Source organism: Poecile atricapillus, chromosome 1 (assembly GCF_030490865.1).
Source record: "Poecile atricapillus isolate bPoeAtr1 chromosome 1, bPoeAtr1.hap1, whole genome shotgun sequence".
Taxonomy (NCBI): Eukaryota; Metazoa; Chordata; class Aves; order Passeriformes; family Paridae; genus Poecile; species Poecile atricapillus.
In genome coordinates, this window is record NC_081249.1 from 31,305,571 (window position 1) to 31,327,531 (window position 21,961).

The 21,961-nt window shown below is 36.7% G+C and overlaps 1 protein-coding gene across 4 annotated transcripts in view; it reads left to right on the forward strand.

Annotated features, from left to right (window-relative positions):
- MGAT4A (alpha-1,3-mannosyl-glycoprotein 4-beta-N-acetylglucosaminyltransferase A) overlaps positions 1-21,934 on the forward strand; it is a 73,274-nt gene extending 51,340 nt beyond the window's left edge. For all 4 annotated transcript variants that reach the window (XM_058829766.1, XM_058829767.1, XM_058829770.1 and 1 more), the window contains 7 exons: positions 3,480-3,610; positions 4,192-4,299; positions 4,660-4,853; positions 17,297-17,375; positions 19,644-19,710; positions 20,715-20,827; positions 20,993-21,934. In XM_058829766.1, the coding sequence (XP_058685749.1) occupies positions 3,480-3,610; positions 4,192-4,299; positions 4,660-4,853; positions 17,297-17,375; positions 19,644-19,710; positions 20,715-20,827; positions 20,993-21,019 (719 nt within the window). In that variant the 3' untranslated portion in view covers positions 21,020-21,934. The remainder of the gene's footprint in view (positions 1-3,479; positions 3,611-4,191; positions 4,300-4,659; positions 4,854-17,296; positions 17,376-19,643; positions 19,711-20,714; positions 20,828-20,992) is intronic.
- The last annotated feature ends 27 nt before the right edge of the window (positions 21,935-21,961 follow it).

Genomic DNA, 21,961 nt, shown 5'->3' on the forward strand with positions numbered 1-21,961 from the left:
CTGTTCTGATGGAAAAAAATGGGACATGGATCCATGGCAGAACTGTTATGCTGGTGGTGTCCTGAGACAGAAATGACAGATGAGTGAGGCAATGTTATACAGAGGGATGAGGGGCTGGGGCCAAGCTGTGTGCTGCGTAAACTGTGCGTGGAAGGTGGTGACAGAATTTCAGAACGTACGTGGTATGTGGATGTCTGTCCTTGGTTACTGAAGGAAGACAAGGGCTTGTCTTGGGATCAGAGTGTTTCCTGTATATCTTTGCTCCAGTGTTCATTAGGAATGAACATGAGAAGACTTTGTCTCCACTGTTGAACGCTTCCATGGTGCGGTGCAGTGTAATGCAGAGGCCACTTGGGTCTAAAGATGCAGTGCAGGTACAGTTGGCTTACCTCACTTATTCTGACTAGCTGCAGTTGGATGTATCAGGATGGCTTGGTTGGTTGATTGGTTGGGATTTGTTTGCTTGTTTGTTTTTCCCTGGTGTGCCCTGTGACATCACCATGGCAGTTAGATTATTGCCCAAATCTGGGTGGTTGACTGAACAGTGGACATAGGTGCTGGCCTAGAGGAAACTGCCTCTGAGCCTAGATAAGTTTGCCATATGGGAGTAAATAATTCAGTGATATCCTGTTCCTGTTTTATATAAAGTTAGGAAAACTTAAATTAGATAAGAGTAAATTCCTACTCTTACCTTCAGTCTTGTTTTCAGTTTACTTAATTGTAGGATCCTGTACCTTCATGCTAAATTCTAAGTAACATGGTCTGTGACTGAGGATAAGTAAAGACATTATGTTCTTCAGAAGATGAGCTAGTCAAGGGAAAAAATGTCAATGTGATTCTTCTGTCCTTCGGTAGAAGAAGAAAAGGATTCAAGAGCATCATGGCTGTGTATAGATCCTGGAAGAGGATAAGCTGTCTCTTCAGTCGACTTGCATTGAGATTAAGGCAATATTGTGGGTATATTTCAGTCTTCTCACTCTCATTGTATTGTGCATCTCTCTGACACAATGTGGAAAGGTGCACTTCCTATGGAAACAGATGTGACTGACAGACTGCCTCAACAAGTGTCACCTAGAAATGATGGTTCCAGTCCCATAAAAATCCCAGAAACATCTGATTGGTCCCATTTTTTAGCTGGTGTTTTATTAGAGCTTACTGTCTTTTTTTGTTCTCCTGCCCTATGCCATGGAAAGCAGTAGGCAGAGATGTATCACCAGGAAAATTGGGGTCTGTTTAGTTGGAAGTGACAAGCTGAAAGCTGTTACTCTGCACGACTATTTTATACAACATTTAACTAATCATGTGATTGTTTCCTGCCCATTTTTAAATATTTAGTTCCACAAATAATGTTAAACAATGTGACAATATGGTGTGTAAATACTAACAAAGTACTAATAAAGATAATATAATCTTTCTTAAGTCTTTTAAGAATAAAACTTAGCAATTTTCTGTAGGAATTGTCCCTTGTGTAGTGGGAGTTTCAGATTTTAGATACAGAGTATTTTCATGTGGAGATACCTATTTGAGGACCTCATTGCAACAGCCACTTAAAGGTGATGACAATATTTTTGCTTTGTAAAGGGCTGGATGGAAAGTTTCTGTAAGGGACAACTTTGATGTAGCAATGTCAAATCAGTTAATGTTTTAGCACATTTACTTTTCCACCCCAATGTGTAAATTGTCTACTGTAATGAGTATACCATCATTCTAACAGGTGAAATAATTGGTACTTTAGTCAGATGCTTTTTCCATATTCGTTGCATGGCATAATGATGTAGTCTAACTCAGACACCTCCGAACTCCTCTGAGTTTCCATTGAGTATTCTTTCACTGGCTTTGTTCTTATCCAATTTCACACAAGTTATAAAGAAAAGAGATTGCATCAGACCTGCTTTCTGAAAAGGGCAAGGCTCTTCCAGTGATCTCCTCTTAACATCTACTCCAGCTGGTTTTCCTAAGAGTAGGAGAAAATATTAGAACTTCTACCACTGGTGGAACTTAGAAAGCTTATGGCAGCCTCTCGACAAGTGGAAAAAAGCCCTCAAAACACCTCCTATGCCAGAGTGTTGTGTGTTGTATGGAACTCCAAAATGTGGAGAGACAGAAGACTTGCACTGGAAAAGAGCTTTTGCTGGACTCTGATCCATTGATGCACATACCCCAAGAGCCCAACCCTGGTTAGTCCAGCACTGCCCACATCTCAGCAATATCTGCAGAACGGAATCACTGAATCACTTCAGCTGGTCTTCCTGAGTGATTCATTGTTTCGTGATGTCTTTCTTCCTTGCCTTCTCCATTGTAACCTAGCAAAGACTTCAGACTTCATCTGCAAACCTAGTGATGTTTTCTGAATCTGCCTTGAAATCTGGAACTGCCTTTGAGATTTTATCAGGCATGTGGTCATGGAATCATTTTGGTTGGAAAAGACCTCAAAGATCATCAAGTCAAAACCATTAACTCAGTGCTGCCAAATCTGCCACTAACCCATGTCCCCAAGTGCCACATCTACGTGTCTTTTAAATACCTCCAGGGATGGTGCCTTAAGCATTCCCCTCAGCAGCCAGTTCCAATGCTTCAGTGCAGTCCCTGGTACAAGCAGTTGCCAGTCTATCTTCAGCCTTGGACTGCCCTGCTCCCAGTTGTGTTGGTTCTGGTAGTAGTGTTTTCATGCAAGGCACCTTTTTGAAGTGCTGCATTCAGATTGACACAACAGCCCGTGTACTGGCCACCTTTCCCTTCAGATACCTTTACTGCCAGAGAAGAGTATTCCACAACCATGTAGGTGATTGCTCATGTTGATATTAAATAGACTTTCTTCATCAATAGTGTTTCCTTCTTTTGCAAAGGCCTCCTTTAAGCCTCACAGTCTGCAGGATTCCCAAGAATGGTGCCATCCAGAAGTCCTGCTGATGGCCTATGCCCCGCAGAAAATAACTCTGGTCACTGCGAGATGTCTCTTTTTGAGTTGCATTGTTTCTGGATATGTTCTGGTAGCTTCCTTCTTTCCCTCTGATTTCCTGCCCAGAAGGTTCTGAAGTTAGTGGTAGGTGTTGCATCTCTGCTTTTTGTACCTGCAGAAGCTGTGATTGTGTGATTGGGCAGGTAACACTTGCAATACTCCTCGTCTCAGGTGCTTTAACTTTCACATGACAAGGGGAGTAATAAATGCCAATCCATAACTCTTCTTTCTCATAATTTTTCCAACTGATAATTTCTCTTCTTAAGAAGACTGGATTGTGGTACATAGAATATACACTGAATGTTTTTATAGCACCAAGATATATGACAAGTTCTTGTTTGAATAGTTGTTTTATTTAGTTGAAAGATACTGACCTTTAATAACATTGAAATTTCAAGTTGTTCAGTGCTAACATTTCTTGTCTTGGCACAAATGTTATCATCTGCTATCTCACTGATTTCAAAAGACAATGTTATCTTTAATCTAAAGTAACTCCAGTTATTCTTAATGTCACCCACAGGTAAAATGTTCCAATCTCCAGATATCACTCTTATTGTAGAGTTCATATTTATGTTTTATAAGGAGAAACCTATTGATTGGCTCCTGGACCATATCCTCTGGGTGAAAGTGTGTAACCCTGAGAAAGATGCTGTAAGTTTGTTTTTATTATAAAACTTCTAAAATGTTTTCATGATGATGAATGAGTTGATTTTTGTGAGCTGAAAGCCAGCATAGTGTACATAATGGTTACTGCATGTTCTGGAGTCTTCCTGCCAAGATTTTTTATCTCAAAAAAAACTTCAGAGGGACAGTTCTCAGGAGCATTATAGCTGTTATTGCTTCAGATTTTGGAGATGGATGCTTTAAGGATAAAATGCAGAAGTCTAGCTACATTCTCTGTGTAACAGACCTCAAATAAACTTAAACGCGTAACCACTTATGAGGTTCTGCAGAATGTTGCTGCTTGGGTAGCTGTCTTGGAGAAAGTTCCAAATGGGGAATAAACTTCTTGTTTTGGTCCTTCATTTCTCAAGAAATGCCCTTGTTGAATAAACAGGTTCTGTGCAAGGACCTTGAACAGTATTACATTTGCACAGCAGTCATGGTAGACTTCTGGAATGAGAACAAGAAAAACTGGATAAATAGGCCTAGGTTCTTACCTTGTGTTGGTTTTTACTAATGTGTTGTTCTGTTTTTTATCCCACCCTTGCCTTTTCTCCCCACCATTTCAGAAACATTGTGATCGACAGAAATCTAACCTACGGATACGCTTCAGGCCTTCTCTTTTCCAGCATGTTGGCCTCCACTCTTCTCTAGCAGGGAAGATCCAGAAACTCACAGTTAGTAGACAATATTTCCCTTCCATTACAGAGCAGGCTGATTAAATGAAAAACATTATGGCAATGGAGAAAACAGGCCTTTTCTTGCCTTGCATTTTCAAGCATGATGTGTATTGCTCCAGCTGGAATTTAATCTGATACAGACTGGTTACTATAAAGTAGAAGTGCTACTCCAGTTTATTTATGTGGATTTTTGCTAGGAGATATTTTTTCTAATTTTTTTATAAGAACTGTTGTACCCAAAATGAGTAATGCATTCATTTTCCATCTTATGCCAATGTTTAAGTGTAACCGCTTGCGAAAGGAACATAATAAACAAGGTTGTCTGACCAGCATGATGTTTGTCTGTCTTTCAATTAGGATAAAGACTTCCTGAAACCATTACTGCATAAAATCCACGTGAATCCACCTGCAGAGGTTTCGACATCTTTAAAAGTCTACCAGGGGCATACGCTAGAAAAAACCTACGTAGGGGAAGATTTTTTCTGGGCTGTCACACCAGTTGCTGGAGATTATATTCTCTTTAAATTTGACAAGCCAGTCAATGTAGAAAGGTTAGTAATTACTTGCTGTTGGTCTCATATGAAGTTGCTTGTGCCAAGAATGCTTTAAGGTAGAATTTGGGGCTGTTATAACCTAAAGTGAAATGGTGTAGGACATTTGGAGTTCAGCTGAAATGGTGATCATTACTGTCTTCCCTCTAATTCTTTTACCATGGTAAGTTTTGTCTTGCTTTAAATTTTTTTTTTTTTTCATTTAATCTGGAGCATTTTTGAAAAATGCAATGCAAAACCAGTGCTTCTCTGATGCAGAGAATTTAAAATAAGCCTATTGGTCCTATTTGTATTTGGTTAGTCTGTTTCTAATTACAGAGCAATTGTACGTACAGCATGGTATGTGGTACAGTGTGTTGTGCCCTGTGGCCTTGTTCCCTTAGTTGTCCTGATCAGAAGTCTTGCTGAAATATATAAGGATGTCCCTAGACCTGGAAGCTGGGGACTCTGAAGGGTAATTTCCAGATGTAGCTTTAGGGCTTGAAAAAAGTCACTGTGCTAAGATTCCAGGTTGACCTATTTAGAAAATGTTAAAACACAACAAAAAAGAAAGGGAATGTGTGCTTTCAAAATACAAATATCTGAGATTTGTTGGAGTACTAAAGGTGACTTCTTTTCAACTACTGGTCAGGTTAATTAAGGGTAATCAAGTTAGCACTTGATTGCTAGTCATCCTTTAGTTTTATTGAGACTCATTTGCTGCTTTGCTGGCTACTGTCTTGCCAACATAGTAATTCAAGATTTATAAAATACATGGTTTATTTAATGTCTAGATAAGTATTGCTATGTTAGTGGATTCCTTTTCTCCTTACTTCACATACTTTATGTGGGATCTTTTTAGGCCAATACTTATAGCCTGGTAGAACAAAGTTTCTTTGAATCAATTTGACTGGCTGTTTTTCTTGTGAAGGAGACCTTTTTGCTGTCTTGAACTGAATCCAATTAGTCAACTTGTGTACCTTGGTACATAATCAAAGGCTAAGTTTTCACCTTGGCTTAGCACAGCAGTGAAGATCAGTAGTTCCCTTGTGACTATGTTGTTCCAAACCAGTCTGACCTATGAAACTCAAGGTTGTTGTTTGAGATGTCATATTACTCTCTCAGTTGATTGCTATGCTTTAAAAGACTTCCCTGGTTAGCTTCCCAAGGTGCGTGTGTGGAGGAACATAACTGCCATACCTCCTTGGATTAAAGACAAAATACTTTTCCTGTGCCAACACTTGACAAAACACATTTTTTTGTTCCTGTTACCTTAATGCTGAAGGGAACTAGGAGAGTGAGAAAGTACTAATTATCTGTGTAAAAGGTGGGAAAATAATGTTCATTGTTGTGGCCTGGAAAATTGTAGCCAGGCCTAAGGTAGTTATGTTCACCTGCTGTGTTAAGAATAGTCTTAGCTGTAGAGGATTATATGTTTCAGGTTTTTGGGGGAAGAAGTGGGGTTTTTCAGGGTCTTGTTTGGTTTGGGGTTTCTTTTGTTTGTGGGGCTTGTTTTGGGTTTTGTTGGGGGGTTTTTGTTTGGTTTTCTTTGTCATTGTTCTAGGGGGTGTTTGTGATTGTGTGTTTTTTGTGGAGGTTTTTTGGTTTAGTGGGATTTTTTTGTTTGGTTTGTTTGGTTTTTTTTTCTGTTGGTTGGTTTGGTTTTTTTGTTTGGTTGCTTGATTTGGGGCTTGTTGGTTTTGGTTTTTCCTTGTTCTGTTTTTTCTGTTTGTTCTGTTATTTATTGAAGAAATGCATTTAGTTTTAGAAGAAAGGAAATGTGTTGCATTCTGTTGCTTCCTCAAAGGAAGTCCACAGGTTTGAATGATGCTACCTATTCAGCTATTGTTGTAAGCCATTTCAAAGTTTATTATGGCTTTTAGCTTCTATTGTCACAGTGTCCTCAGAAATACAGTATTTTACCTTCCTGAAGTCAGTGAATTGGATCTACAGATGTAACTTCAAGTTATTGGGGACTTGTTTTTGTTTGTCTATATAACTTGACCAGCAGCTGCAGAATTTGGCAAGTGCAGGTCTAGTCGAGCAGTGAAATTTCCTGATATTTCAAGGATGCTTAGTGAGGCAGTCAAAAATAAAACTGTGACTGGCAGATTGAAATACAGAAAAGGGAAAATGGACCAACCATTAGGAAGACTTAACTGGTGGAGAAATGCTTCTGATGGTGGGAATTTAGAGTAAAAACCACACTTTTGATAGCAATCTTGTGTTTGTGAAAAGATGCAACGGGCTTTTTCTTTTTTCTTTTTCTCTTTTAAGTATTAGAAGAGCTCTTTGAATTTAAAGGAAATTTTGTCTGCCAAGTCAGTTTGAGGTAACTGCTTAGTAACTCCCATAATAAATTCATAGTGAAGAAGTTTTTTAATGGAAATACTGACCACAGCTCTGACTGAATAAATGGCACATCTATTACACTGTGACAGAGCACTGACTTGTTCCTGTAGTTTATTTTTCCACACCAAATGTTTTGCTGAACTGAATTTGTGTTTTCTGCAGTTCAGTAATTAGCTTTTATTAAATCTTTAAATATTTAATTTTTAAGATCTGAGAATATTATCATGGATAACACTGTCAAGGATCTCTTAAAGTGAGAACTGAGCTCACTTCACTGAGCAGAAAGTAACATTTTTCCCTATTTTATGCAAGATCTGGCTGTCAGATTCCTGCTGAATATTAAACAGTCAGATAGATGGTGCTTGTTCTAAATCACACCTGGAGAACAGAGATGTGTAAACAGAAACATTCTAATGCTTATTTTAGTGACAGCTCTTGTACTGAAACTTTCTAGGTTCTTTCCAAGCAGAAGTTCTCCAGCCGGAACACTAAAGTCCCTTAATAGTAATCTAGGGTCTCATCCTTTGCAGTAAGAAAATATATACATTTCTTTCAGTAGAAAATCTTTGAAAATTAAGGTAGATTGAAGGATATTCCTCATAAAAACAAATTGCATAACAGTGTTGAAGGTATGTTTGGATTTGGTTGGTTCGTTGGTTTTTGTTTTAAATAAAGGGATGGACTGGTCTCTAGATGCTCAAAACAGCTTACATTGTAAAGAGAAAAAATACTGAATTTTTGTTCCCTCGGGTTTTTACATAATTACTGAAATCCACTTTGCTGTTTTGGTATGTACATTGCTGTTCCAAGCACACATTTAATTATTAAAATAGACAGTTATATTTAAGAGTTTCTTTATGAACCAGTCAAAACACATTTGAGAAAGACATTCCTTTTCAGCATTAAAGTGATGCTGGTGTCCATCGTCATCACAAGTGTTTATTTTTTAACTAAGTTTCAGAGTCCCCCCTATAGGTGTGATGGACACAAATCAGATGTTGTTTTCAAAGAACACATGCACTAATTACTTTGAGAAAGCCCTTGGAAGTGCGTAACTTATGGCTGTTCTGCAATAGGAATTTAGAATGGATATTTTGGAAAGGGCTTCAGGTTTGCTTCAGGATAAATGGATTTCAAATGCTGACCCTTACTTTAGAAGAAAAAAGCTTCAGGAAAAGACATGTATGTATTTTATATTGTGGAAAAAAAAGAAACACCAGAAACCAAAACTCACCTCAACATCATTAGTATATATAAATTTGCTTTATATTTTTAAAATATGAGTCTCATTATTTCTTGTATGTAACTGCTTCACAGGATCATCAAGGTTAGAAGAGACCTTCAAGGTCATCAAGTCCAACCATCAACTCAGCACCCCTATTCCTAAGTGCCACATATAGTTGCCTCTTGGAAACTTGTAGGGATGGTGGCTCCATCACCTCCCTGGACATTATTCCAATGCCTGACTGCTCTTTCAGTGAAGAAAATATTTCTGGTATCTAATCTGAATCTCTCCTGATTCAAGAGAGATTCCAATGGCCAAGAGGCCATTTCCTCTTGTCTTTTCCACTGAGACATGGTAGAAGAGACTGGCTCTTACCTGGCTCCAACCTCCTTTCAGGCATTTTGGAGAGAATTTGAGCCTCCTTTTCTCCAGGCTAACCACCCCCAGCTCCCTCAGCTGTTCCTCATAGAACTTGTGCACCAGATTCTCCTGCGATACTGCTTCATAGTATTACTTGGAATATTTTCAGAAGGAATAGCAGTTTACTTTTTTTAGGAGAGGGGCAATGTGTTTTTACTTATAGTGTTGGGTTTTTTCCTTCCCATTTCCCTCCCATCACTGCTTTGAACTCTACAGTTGCCCTGTAGCTGGTTGGCCTCCCCTTTTAACAAGTTACTGAGTAAGTCATCCTAATGTGACATTGACTATTAATAAAGTGATTTTATAAGGTACAACTTGCTGACTGGAATTTCAGTTTTAAAGCGAAATCTTTGACAAACCACCTTGTAGATTACGTTTTCTAGCTTGTGCTCTGATATTGGCATAGGTACTGGATGTGCAGCATTTGAGATGATTCATCTAATTTTCTGTATTCTGGACATTGGAATCACAGGGAACACATTATATTAACCTCACTTATATTTCCTGTGGCATCTTCTCACAACACAGAATTAATAGTCATGCAAGAGAATATGTATTTGACTATTCAAGCTAGAAAATCAAAGTATTGAGTGTGAATAGTATCTTGTTGGACTCCTGGTAACTAAACATATACATTATTTTGTCTGCTTTGAAATTATTGTGACAGTGCTGAAAAATACCTGCATAAAAAGTGACAGATGGGTGTGTGATATTTTGTAAAGGAAAATAAAGGCAGCTTTTAAAACAGGTTCTCTAGCAGTGAAAAATAAAATAAACTTCTTTTTTTAAGTACAAAAAAGTATGCAAAAAAGTATTGTAGCAGTCAGTCTTGTATGTATCCAAATATAATTAATTATCCATCCTATGGGATGCAAGTCCTCCTGTGGCTAGAGAGATACAAGATGAAATGCATTACAACAGAAAAAAAAACTTCCTAACAGCTTTCCAAAACTGGAAATGGAACTTCCTCACCATTTGCTTTTGCAGTAGTAACCACTCAAAACCTAGGGACCTGCAAAATTGTTTTGGTTTTTGATGAGTACAGCAGTGACTTGCCTGGTATATAAGCTGTTCCTAGTTCATAATCACTGTTCAGGATAGAGCTTCTCCTTCAGCCCAATACATGAAACCTTTTATGTGCAGTTTTAGCTCAAGAACTATTCGAGTGCATACACATAGAGTGTATAATTTAGAAGTAATCTTTAATTCTGATTCTAAAGATGTACGCTAATAAAGTGCAATACTATTTTATGAAGCTTGTAATGGTCACGTCAGTTGATAGGAAATATCTGAAAATCTCTGAGTGTATTATTTTAAATGTTTTGGTGTTTGTCAGTACATTTCAGGTGGGATAACACTTTTAGTGTACATAAAAGAGAATTTGAGGACTTTGGTTTCTCTGTTTGCATAAGCTTCTGTACTAATGAGTAGAACATCCTCAAATGGATGCACTGACAGCAGGGATTTGGCAGGCAGGCTCCGGGCACTGATGCGGTTTGCTCTGGGCATGGAATTCTGCCCATAATAATGAGGCAAGGACTTCATATGAAAAGGGAAAAAAAACTCAGAGTATGGATCAGAGACAGAAGAAAAGAGCTGCCTAAGCCAAGGACATGCTGCTTCTTCCTTAATGGTACTAATATCCAAGATTTGTGTACTTGGCAGTGTTCCTGGATTTATAGTTCTTAGTCAGAAATATTGGAGGCTTAACGCTCTTGCCAAAATGTTAGATGTCTAATGCCACTTGAGATACTCTAAAATACTTCACGTGATTTCCAGAAGGACTGGAGTCTCTGAAATGTCCTAATTGCATCTTTCCAGTCTGTGATGAGGTCACATACCCAACTGCAATCTCAAATGGTGGCAAGTGCTTGTGTATAAGGAAACTAAAGGGAGTTATCTGTGTTTCCCCATCCAAGCTAGGGGGGTAAAAAATGTTTATGTGCATACACCCACATATGTACATACGCGCATACTAAACTCAAAACCCAAACAAAGCCTTTCTACATCTCACTTGATTAAAAATTCAGCAGAAATACCCTTGTAAAAGAACAATCAATCACCCCCAGCAAAAAATGCAAACAAACAAAAAAACCCTATCCATGAAATAGAAAAAAACCCCAAACCACCTCCAAAATGAAAAATTTAAAATTAATTTAATGCCAGATTTTTTAATTACAGTTGATGTGACAGTGCAGTTTTAGACAGTAGATGTCATGGTCCAGTCTGGGAAGCAGTAGAAGAGTAGACCAGAGAATGAGATTTTTTTAACCAGCCAAATACCTTCTACACATATTGCACAAGTGAAGAGGGTTAGGAAATGGTTCAGGTAATCTTACTAAAATATTCAGATTGAGTTTTGAAATGGTATGAGAGAATTAATTTCTTAGGCATGTGATGGATAAAACAGACTCAGACCACTCCCCAAAATCCTTCCATCACCTCTTCAATCAAGCTACTTTGTGGTCCATTGACAAACATGAGAAAGTTCACTCCTTTAGGTGCACTGGATCACCACTTCTGTGAAAATGAGGAATTCAACCCTTGCACCTCTCAACCAGGCAGCCCAATTTATATAAAGACACTTAAATGGGCTCATTTTGTCAGAGGAAGTGAAATCTTACCAGGAACTTCAGGTAGAAGGTAATAGGGTGGGGGTATTTTTTGTTTTGTGTTGTTTGGGGAGGCCAGGGGATTTCTTCTTTGTTTGTGGGGAGATTTTTCTGAATTTGGAATTAAAACAAAAAGATGTTATATATATAACAAAATATATAATATATATGCATAAAAAAAGCTTCCACTACATTGCTTACCTTTTGTGAGTACTTGGCAGATGCATATATATTGACTGGACAAATTACACTTTTTTTGTAAGTATAAGCAATTTTTTCAAATGACTTAGTAGGAGGCATGAGGAATAGGAGAATACGATGAGCTTGAGAGAAGGAAATTATTCATCTTCTGTTTGTGTTTTGCAGGAGGAAATAGTGCATGGTTAATACTGGTTTCCAGTGACAGTAGAATAACACTTCCTAATTAGGATTCTGAGAAAGTGACACAAAGGAGGTAGATTAGTTTTCTTTTACCACATTTGCATCCAGTGATCAAAAATGCTGGAAAGAATTGGTGAATAATGACTCTTGCAGTGGATGATGGCATCTGTAGAGCCAAAAAATTGCTGACTGAATATTGCTTTTACAGAAATTCATGTTGTGCAGAATTAAAAACTCTAAGGCTGCATGTTGCTATGGATAATTTGTTCAAACATGGAAGGAAACATTTCCTCTCTGCCTTCCTACCTATTTTCCTTTTCTGAAAATGAGATATACTAAAATACATCAGATTGCTAAAAGGAGATGTAAGGAGGATATGTGAAAGAAAGGATTTGATTCCTGATGTTTACAGAGCACAAAGGCCTGCATTCTTACATTCTTAGAATCAGGTTTAGTATCAGGTGAGATAACTTGTTTCCTTCAAAACAAAACCTAGATATATTGACAGTGAATGTGAATTGTGCTGTTTAAAGTATTTTTGTATACTGTTTCCTTTTATAAAACTGCCATAATTTACTAATAAAATTGTTGTGTATTCTGATCTATTTTAACTAGAACATGTAATTAGAACACTTTCTACAGAAGAAAAAAATAATTGGCACTTTATTTAAATATAAAATATAAAATATTTTTTAACACCTAGAAGAAACCAAATTAGGTAATAGAGAGAATTTAGGTTTTGAGCCTAAACATGATTGGATGTGACAGAAAGAAGAGATATACATCCCTTTATAAGCAAGATAGGGGGTGGGTAGAGGTGTGCATGGTTGTTTTGGGTTTTTCTTTTTGAAAGCACAGGTGATGAAAAAATTTAGCTATTAAAAGAATATTAAAGTCACCAGTTCAGATTAGTAATATTAATTATCCATCTTCTGGGGGATGTTACAAAAGATGAGTATCTTTCTGGGTGCTCAGTATTGGAGGGGTTCTAAACCTTAGTGTGGGCTTTTAAAGTACCCTAATAGTTAACTGCACTGGCAGACTAATAGTATCTTTTGTCAGAAATGATAATCACACTTATGCCTTCCCCTCCCATTGTGTGTTAGGCTGTGTAGGAATATTTGTTTCAGCTTATTGGCTGGGGTTTTTTTTCCCTCTATTTGTCTTGATTTTATATGTGCATCTATCTCCATGGCAACAACCCAACCCCTCAGCCTGGGTAAATACTGAAGTCACTGTGTATGAAAACAGAAGTTTTCTTTGCAGCTTTGACTTTGCTCCATTTAGTTTGATGTTTGCTATTGGTGTGTTTGTTTGTTTGTTTGTTTTTAAACCTTCAGTGCTCTTGAAATTTTGTGTATTTTTTAATGCTACATGAAATATTAACACTTAGCCTCCTCTTACTCTCATACCACACAGAGGTCATGAGCAGAACGTATGTGAGTGCATACATTTAATAATTTCTGGTAGAGAGGAGGTTTTTGTCTCTGTGTTTGAATATCTAGAGTAGATGGTTATTATCTTTGACCCATGACTCTTTAAAAAGACACTGCCAGCAGAAAAGGTTCTCTTAGATTCAGATACATTAGTATTATACTTAGCAATTTTAATTTAGAGTTACTTTTCTCTGATGACTTTGATCAAAAATGTTGAAACTGTGTTCATGTTTGTATTTTGTAAGTAAGAAAGTAGTGAAGTAATATTCCATAAGGCAATAGTAGGGTTTGGCTTTTTTAACTTCAGGTGAATTTGTGTTTGGTTGGGATTACTACATTTAGAGACCCATTGCTTTCAGAATTTTTATTTGAAGGAATGGTTCAGAAGGTGTTAGGTTGAAGCAGCAGGTAGACATGGAAATCTTAGTGATTCTACCCTATGAAAAATGTTAAGTAATTGGGGAAAAAAAGTGCATGTTTTTACTGTTTACATGGACTGTCGTGTGTAAATCCCACAACAGGTGTCAAAATAATTTAGCAATTGAAAGCAAAGCTAGTCCCAGATCCTTCAGTATTTGTATTGAGAAATACCTATCATAGTCTGAAAACCATAAAATAATAGAATCTTTTAGGTTGGAAAAGACATTTAAGGTCATTCAGTCCAGTTATAAACCAGTGTTTCTCTTGTTTTTCTTGATAGAAAAAAGGACTGGGCCAGACATCTTACTTGTGGTGCAGGAATTAAATAAAAGGAAGCAATTTTGTAATCCTATGGCTATTAGCTGGATTACTCTACATTAGTGATTTAATGAGGACCCTAAATGTCCTGCAAATGTCTCTGTGGTTTTTAGAAATATCTGTTTTATTTAATATCAGATGAATAAATCAGTTCATTAGTTAGGGGACATAAGAGTCTTCTCTCCACCTGGGAGGAAGAAACCCATAATAGTCTCTCATCCAATTAAATACCTAGAATAACAGCAAGTTTGTAAAAAGGTCTTGGCATATATAGAGTGCAAAAGGTTTGGGGAGGTAAAGACAGATTCCTTAAAAGCCATTTCAAGGATTTTTGAATGGGATGTTTAACTGACCTTTGTTTTGAAATTAGTTTTACTCTCTCAGTCCATTTCCAAAGAATCTCTATTGGAAAATCTCCCCAGTCAGAAAAGCACGTTTACAGAAGAATAGCTAATAACACTTATTTTAGGAGCTGTAGAATATCTGTACGTAAATTAAATTTTGTTTCAAATAAAACTTTCTAATTGGTAAATTTTAGTTCTAAACAAAATATTTATCATAGATACAGATTGACTATGTATGTGTATTTAGGCTTCTGTTTTCAATCTGTGTAACTTTTAATGTCTAAGTAGGTGTTATCTGTCAAGTGTTGAAGCAAGGCTCAGATATAAAAATATCCCTTCCTTTCTAAACATAATTTAAAATGTGACATGTGCATGTGTTACATTTGTGTGTGCATATGGATTAACAGATAGTTATGGAAAATATACTAGAATAGCAGGTTTGATTACATGAAAATCGGGTTTGATTAATTACTGCTGTAAATTGTTGTGGCACTGTGCCAACTCGGGAGTGCATTGCTCTAATGCAGTGACAACTGCTGAGGGGGGGAAGCTGCATCTCAGTCTCAAAGCTGATAGCTCAGTAGGAGAAATGGTTGGCTGTGCTTGTGTGCTTGCAGGGTTGTTTTTAAAAACAAGCAAACAACCCCAAATGAATAAATGACAACCTGTCACAAACAAACAAAGCCCTCACTGCTACTGCTTCCCCCAAAAAACCCATCCAAAGCTCCAAAGCCAATTACTGTTCATTGAGAGCACAGTGATCCCAGATCACAGGGAGTTTCTTTGTGGATTTTTAGGTGTGTCTTCTCAGAACTAAGTGCAAAGGAAAAGCAGCATGTCTGGTTTGGGTGGAGCATCTGATGGGAATACCTTAGACAGCGCGTGTTCGATTACTTCCATTTTAAATTTAGTCTCCTTAGAATTTTCAATGTTTTCAAGAGAAAAAATGGCCAGTACTGCTTAGGCTATCTGACAGACTAAGGAATGTCTAGTTAGATCTATTAGGTCAAAAGACAGCAGAATGTACTTTTAGTTTTCTGGTCAACTTTCCTGAGAGTTTTGTTTTGCTTACTATTGAGATGTACGATGAAGGCATTTTCCTAGAAAAAACTAATTCATTGGGATTTTTTGTATGTCCTTAATGTCTAGGAAAAGTCACAAGATTTGTTTAGAAAGAACTGTGGATATTTTAGGTAGCTTTTATACTTTGGAATTGACTAACCTTTACATTCAAGTACAGTGTGGGAATTATTTTTCTTGAAACACAGTAGTGAGGCTTACTTAGTTCTGTTTTCCAGTACAATTGTGCAGTTCTGCTGAAACCAGTGCAATAGAAATCAGCATGGCTTTCTTGTGTCACAATGTGAGGTGTTGCTCCTTTTCTGAGCCTTGATAAATGTTCTATGTGTGTGTGCTTTTTCTAAAATACTTCTATCATTTGGGGATCACAGACATTTGAGTCAGGGTCAGAGCACTGTTTTCTACTTGTCTTGTAGCTATGGAGTATGGATTAATGGCAGGTATTCAAACTGGCTTCAGATATATTGGATAAAGACAAGCCGGAATTTACATTTCTAACTGAATCTTAATATAATTGCAAATTGAGCTAATGTTTTTAATTTTAATCAAGTGATAATTTCTGAACTAATTTTGTCTCTGGCTGGTGACATATTTAATGTCAAAGAGAAATTAACAGTAAGTACCACCTAAGTTCCAATTGAAGAAAGGTCTGAAACGTGTTGATAGATTTTTACATATTCATTTAAATATAATAAAAGTAAAATTGTCTTCCTAAAAGTGGCATCTGAGTAGGTGTAGGATCTAAGTAGGTTTATGACAGTAATCTGAATTTACTCTGGTCCACTAGAAAAAATGGCAAGGAGTGAACAATTTTCAAGCATTGATTCCACCTAGTGGTAAAAAAATATTATTACTGGTTTACATAATGCATATTCAGAATAACATGAAGTTCCTGTTATATATAAAGAAAGAGGAATTAAACTGTCTCTTTTGTAACATAATCTACACACGTGCAGTACTTTAAAAGCTGTTCAGAGTAGGCAGCTAGAATCTGAACACTTCACTGATTGATACTGATAGGGATGGTTTAGATAATGTTTCAAACATACTTACTCTGTCAAATTAAAAAAAAAAATAATTGCACAACTGAGTGAGTGTAATGGGAACTTTGTACAGGTTTTAAAATGTCCTTTTTATGTGTGTATACAAAACCAGGCTTTTATAGTTTTTTTGTTTGGGTTTTTTTGTTTGGTTTTTGTTGTATTTTTTTTCTTCTTTTTTTCTCCCTTTTTTTTTTGTTGTTTTGTTTTGTTTTCTGGGGCTTTTTTGGAGGGGGGGCGGATTTTTTTTCTTAAATAAATCTGTCCTTGGAACAGAAGTTTGAATTCAAGTAACATGAAGGGTGTGGATATAGGTTGGGAATTTCTGGCACAGTGATCAATGAGATTTTGCAATGAACCATGGTGGAGAGATGGACTTGGGGAACACTCACCTGGCAAAATATTGACTTGGCTAAGTTCCCAGAACTGTTTAAGAATGGATCTGTAGAGTTCATCCTGTGGGCACAGGGAGAGGGTGACGTGTGCAAGGGAGAGGCTGAAGGAAGGCAGGGCTCCTTGCTCCTGGAGGTGATACCGATGTGTGCCAGGCAGTAATGACTACAGCTTTGGGTAAAGCAATCTGGCAAGAGCAGATGATGCAGACTCCCTTCATCTGTAAAATATTGCCCAACTACTCTGTAGTAACTGCAAAACTTGACCCCTTCCAATTACAGTAACATGTGAAACCATCTTAGCCCCAGCTGATGTAGGCCCAGTATAAAAAATATGTTTATCCTTGCAACATCCATAAGTGACAATTAACATGTAAGACAGTAACACAGCTGATTCTGACTGATGTACAAAGACTGTCTTTTTTTTTTCCTTTTCATTTATAGGTACTTGTTTCACAGTGGCAATCCAGAACATCCCGGAGACATACTTCTAAACACAACTGTAGAAGTTTTGCCTTTTCAGGTATGAATTTTTTGATTTGCGTCTTCTCCTTTACAGGATAAAAGCAAAGTCTCTTTGACTTTTTTAACAGGGTGAGGAGACATAAATGCTTCTTTTAACTGTATGAACTTGATGTTCTGATGTTCTCATACTTTTCCTTCTTTTCATTGGATACATTCAGGGAAGACTATTGTAACTATTCAGATGTTCATTCAGGGTGCAGTTGCTACAAGTGCTGTTGGTAATTTTGAGGTGAGCAAGGTCATTTTCTTACAGTTCATTGCTGCTATTTAAAACAAAAAAATAAACAGTCTGCCCTCTCCTGTGTATTTTGGGAGATGTAAGTCAATCTGCTATTTGACTTCGTAAAAAAGTCTTAGTTGAGGGATTGACACACATCCAAACCCACTAGATACCAAAATATATAGATTCTTAAACAGAATGTGTACCTTTCTCCCAGTTTCTGATTTTTTTTCCCCATAAATGAGCCAGTTTTACCACAGGAGAGTGCTACACTATCTAAAATATATTCTTGTTTGAAGTCAGATGGTATTGGTTCTTTTCCTTCAACTAGATATTACAGCTAACTATTTATATAACAAAAGACTGAGAGGATTAAGATATTACTTCAGACAAGTTTATTTTATTTAGTATTAAAATAGCAAAGTATTTCTATCTTCCCCCACATACCTGGTAAAGGAGTCTTGAAAAATATGCCAAAATTGCCATATGTGTTGAATGGGGTTTGGTTTTTTTTGTTGGTTTTTTTTAAAGTAAGTAAGTGTGGAGGAGTTCACATCTCCATTTTCCCAGTCTGCCTTCCTTGGAGCAGGCAAAAATAGGAAATTCTTACTATTCCCATCCTTAAAAAGCAAAATTGCTAGTTTGATTCTAATTATACAACATGATGTGGGATATTATGTCATAAAATCCAAGGGGCTTTTTTCTCAAGACCTGTAGAAATACATTCAGCCACAAAAACATCAGCAGCCCTCACTTCATCTAAGCCCAAGATACAAGAATGTACAAGATAACAAGCAAAAATGTGCATCAGGCAGCTCCTTTTTGGCTTTACTCAGCTGTGGAATGTCCCCCACCAGAGCATCCCTTAAGGAAGTAATGCTGCAGAGGTTCTATTGCTATTGATGCAATTTGTATAAAAGGTAAACAGGAAATTTTGCATCTGGCCTGTTCCTAAGCCACTGGTGTCAGCAGAAAATAGTGTCAGTAAAATATTATCAGCTGAGGACAGCAGCTCCTGAGGGCCCTGTTTCTCCACCCTGCACTTCAGTAGAGCTAGAAACTCATTCAAGTATTTTAACCCTGATCTTCCTTAAGTAGAATTCAGAAAAACAAAAAACAACCCTTAGAAACCAGAATACCCCCAGACTGTATCTGTCTGGGATTCAAGCAGCACACTAAACGAGCCCTCAAGACAACCTGCAGCAAAAACCTGCCCCAAACAACAACAACAAAGAAAACCAAAACTCCTGCCCCCCAAATAAATAACCAAAAACATTCCCACCACTTTTTCAGCAGCCTTAGTTCAAAACAGGAATTTTAATAAAAGAAAAAACTAAAAAATTTAATCTCCATTTTACCAAGCATTTTTAATTAATTCCTGGGAAATTCTTAGAGTGGGTCTTTCAGTATCGGATTATGGTTTTAATTTTCGAGCTGTTTTTCAAGCTTTTTTTTTTTTTGTGCTTATTAAAAAACACTTACTGATCCCCATCCATACAGCGAGGCAGTGATAGTTGAGGTGCTTCCCTTGCTGGTCTGATGGCTTTCCATCTCACCCAAAGTCTTAGATCAAAAAGCAAGCTGTAAGTTTTCATTTGTCCAAGAGAGAAAGCTCTTGTTAAGCCATAGAAAAAGAAGGCAGGTCCTGTCTTTCCTTGTCTCCTACTCTGTATGCTTGTATGTGCTAAGAAGTCTGTTCACGTGGCAATTACCATGTGAGTTTCATGGGGCACTTAGAGGAGATTTCTCTCCTTCAAAGCCAAGTATTGTTCAGTCCTGGAACACTGCTGCTCTTTCGTGGTTTTTGTGGGGTTTTTTTGGGTTTTGGTTGGTTGGTTGGTTGGTTGGTTGGTTGGTTGGTTGGTTGGTTTGGGTTTTTTTTGTGTTCCCTTGTCTAAGGCTGTAAGTAACTATATTCCAGGCTCATTCTTAATTATTTGGAAAAAATGGATGCTGAATATATAAGAAGAATGCACACACATTTGTCTTTCTCTGGCATAGTCGTATGTCAAAATAAATTATCTCATTTATGCTTTGTTGTTCTAGAGTGAAGAACTGGTATTAAGCAAAGAAACCAAAGACAAACGCTTAGAGGATGGTTACTTCAGGATAGGTACGTAACAGTAGAAAAAAAAGTGTATTTTTATTATTGCAACTCTTAAAGACATCTTTATTAAAACCAAAACAAACCTAAACCAGAGTTTTTACCGTTCATTTTTGGGTACATGACTCCGTAGGCTTTACTTAATATTGTGTCCACTAGTTCTTTTCAGAGACTGAAAACTAAACTACTAAACAGAGATCTCTTGTGACTCTTACTTGTAGTGCAGCTACATCCAACTTTTCTGCCAGTTTTAATCACCTAGATTATAATAGAGGCATTTCCAGGTTTTGTAAGATCACCTCCTCTGTCCTGTGACTGCACAAGTGCTTTGGTGTGAATTGTGTGCTTGGCCTGGATTTGAACCCACCCTATAAACTGTTCCCTATAAGGTGTCTCATCACAGGATGAGATTGACATTTCAACATCCAAGTGGCTGTTGAGGAAGGTGCTTAGATACGTGTTGTCAAGGAAGAGAAATTTTATACAGTTTTAATGAGTTGCTGGACACAGTTTGGGAAATTCTGTTAAATGGAAGCACATTTTTTTTTCATAATAAATTACAGTTGTCTATATGGTTTAACTGTAAAGTCTAACTGGGCTTTTAAATTGAATTCTTACTTGTCCTAATATAACTGAAGATGTTTTAAATAAAAATATGTTATGCATGAATGATATTCCTTATCCTTAATCCTATTTGAAAACACATAAGCTAAAAGCATATCATTTCTGTGATATTAAATGAATACCTGTGTCAAAATCTTCACTGAGTTCAAGGTGTTAATGCCTTTAGACAGTTTCAAAGCTGTCATTATGCGTAATCCTGTTCAGATTGGTGTGTCCCATATTGTTTGCTGCTGCAAAAACTGGATTAGATGTCAAGATTGCTCACTTCCTTTTATTTTGGGAATGATACTGTCATTCTGTCACAGTTTATTGTGATACCGCAGGTACATTTTCTGGATTTTGTACTTCAGTCTGTTGAACAGGACTTAATTGAGTATGTACTTTTGCAGGGAAGTTTGAAAATGGTGTAGCTGAAGGAACAGTTGACCCCAGCCTAAATCCTATTTCATCATTCCGGCTTTCAGTGATACAAAATTCAGCTGTTTGGGCAATTTTGAACGAGGTAAGAGGTGGTAGAACATTGAAAAACATAACCAGTGAATGGGAGATTTCTTCATTCTTTTTTGAAGCTCAGACTTTTAACTAACACTAAAAATAGTTACCTCTTATTACTGAGAAATGTAATACACTAAGCCATGACTTATTTTTTTCTGATTCTCTATTTCAGATTCATATTAAAAAGATTACAAACTGATCATGGAAATCTGCTTTAGAGGAAAAAGAAAGAATCCTTGAAAATTCTTCCTATAAAATCTGACATCCTTAGCAAGTCACAAATTGAAAATACTGAGCATGCACCTTATTCCAAATGTCATTCTTTTTCACTTGAACTCTACCTCTTGTGAAATCTACTGTAGATGAGAAGATTGTATTTACCCCTTCTTATCTGATCCATCCAGAAACTGATGCTCCACACTGATAATGTCTGTCCGAGGCCCAAGTTGTCCTCCACTGTAATGTGACTTTACCATCTTATGGTTGCAGAACCCTGTTACGCTTAACCTGTACTATTTTGATAGTATAGTAATATAGAGTTGTACATATTGTTACATTCCTTGAAGAAAAAAAAATATAATTATTGTTAAATAAGTTTTATGAAGGGGGTACTTTCGGAGTTCCATTTATTTTCTATAACAAGAACCCTCTTTTATAGACTGTCAGGGATATATATTAAAAATGCTAGGGATATTTAATTTATTAAAATAATTTGAAAAGTACATATTTTTATGCAGTAAAATTTTAAATTGATATAGTTTTTTTATGAATTCTCTAGTTTAAGTTATCTTTCTACATTTTTCTTTGGAGATGCAAACATAAATTAATACCATATTTCAAATATACTGCCATGTTTAAAAAAAACAAGATTAAGTTTCTAAATTATGTAGTTTTATACACAGAATCTGAATGATGTTCAGAGGCATAAAGAGTTCTGAAGAGCATTATTCTTTGGGGCTTATGAAATTACACTATGTACAGTTTGTAGCCACATAAAAAGCATGTTGAAATGTCTTGTTTCATATTATGTACTAAATCTGCAGTGATTTTAGATTGAATCCATTGCATTTTAGAAGAATTTTTTTTTTTACTCCAAACCAGTTCTTTCTAAAAATATTTGTAAACATTTCCTAGGCTGAAC